At 35.7% G+C, this 1701-nt stretch overlaps 1 protein-coding gene across 1 annotated transcript; it reads right to left on the bottom strand.

The window, feature by feature from the left end:
* Positions 1–143: 143 nt before the first annotated feature.
* On the bottom strand, positions 144–882 carry LOC112090496 (glucan endo-1,3-beta-glucosidase-like; the record flags this gene model as incomplete). The annotated part of the gene is made up of 1 exon (XM_024161923.1): positions 144–882. A coding segment is annotated over one exon (618 nt), but the record flags the coding sequence as incomplete, so codon positions are not given.
* Positions 883–1701: the final 819 nt, after the last annotated feature.

The raw sequence follows: 1701 nt of genomic DNA on the forward strand, positions 1-1701 counted from the left end.
TTTTTTTTTTTTTTTGAGAACAGGTCACAACTATAACAAATTCTCTCTGCTGCCTTCTTATATATGTATATAAAACGCGTTTTTATAGTTACGTTTTAAGGGTACTTACTCATTAAATATATAAATTATTATGATGTGACGTAATAAGAATTTAATTTTATTAATTGTCATTGTTTTTTTTGTTGCACTTTAAAACGTTACGCTATAGCGAAGAGGTGTTTCCATTCCCCAAATCAAATGACTATCATCTACTAGTTTAAGTAACTATAATGCAGAAATTAAACTTACCCGCACTCCATTGCGCAAAATCCCAGCATCATAAACCGGAGTAAAATCCGGCTGGAAGAGCCCCCAGTTCCTCTCAGCCGTGGGACCAGGCTTAAGATTCTCATTAAACAAAGAAAACAGATAAGTCTCAAACCTCCTGTTGGGCATCAATGGCGTGCCCTTCCCAGAATTCACATGCCTTATCAGGTTGGTAGTGTAATCCCTCGCGTTCTGCACCGAACACGCCGGGTATTCGCAGGCCGAGGCCCATCCCGTCTCGCCAATCACGATGTCGACATCCCCGTAGCCGACGGACTTGGCGGCCGAGTGGACGGCGTCGAGCATTGCGTCGAACATGTTGGTGTAGGTGATACCGGTGTTGGTGTCTCGGACGCCGCGGTTGGGCTTGAAGAGGGCGTAGTTCGCCATTTGCGGGGAGTAGCCGAAGTAGGGGTAGGGGTTTACCATGAATGGCGATTTGGTGTCTCGGAGGAACTTGAGCATCGGAGTGAAAATGGCCCTGTCGTAGCCCCGGCGGAACCGGCCGAGGCTTGGGGGTTCGGACCTTGAGAGTATGCCTAGAGAGTGTGGAGATGTTACCTGCTTATAGTAATACAATCAGTTACAATTAGTAATCAACATGTTAATTAATTATAATATAAGATAAGGGTCAAATTATTTGCGTTTTCTTATATGAGTGATTTTTCACAACTATACATATTTACATATCATTTCTAAACTATTAAAAATTTAATGTCATATAAAAAACAATTGTATCATATTTATAACATTTTTAAGTATTTTTGTACAATTTAAACCGATTAAAAAACAAAATATGATCAATGCGATTGTTTTTTTTTTTTTTTTTTTTTTTTTTTTTTTTTTTTTTTTTTTTGCTATGGTTATGTACTTATGTATAACGGTATACACTAACGACTATGTTCTCCAATACAAAACAATGTGAATATATTAATCCTTTAGGGAAAAAAAAAGGAAAAAAGTAATAGTAACGGTTACTTAAATAGACTATTCAAAAACCATACGTGTCATTTATGTTCGCACAACTGTACTTTATTTTATTACTTGCACTCCTTACAATGTTTACCATTGTCATTGATATTTGTAGTTTTTTTTTTTAAGGGAAGGTTCTATAAGTTTTAACCATAACGTTTAGTTGATATAGAATATCGGAGAAAGATAAAGGTCTCGTTCATTTCGCTAATTCGAGTTTATAATTTGAGTTTTGTTATAGTAAAAAGTTCTCACAAACAGTCACATTTAACTTTTTTATTACAGTAAAAAGCTCTCATATAAAATTACATCTCAACTCAAATTAAAAATTCAAATCAACGAACTAAACAGGCCCAAAATTACACGTTTTGACAATCCTTAACTTGTGGAATTGTAAGAAAGACATAAAAGTTGCATTTAGAA

This window comes from Morus notabilis, unplaced genomic scaffold (assembly GCF_000414095.1).
Source record: "Morus notabilis unplaced genomic scaffold, ASM41409v2 Scaffold8682, whole genome shotgun sequence".
NCBI classification, from domain to species: domain Eukaryota; kingdom Viridiplantae; phylum Streptophyta; class Magnoliopsida; order Rosales; family Moraceae; genus Morus; species Morus notabilis.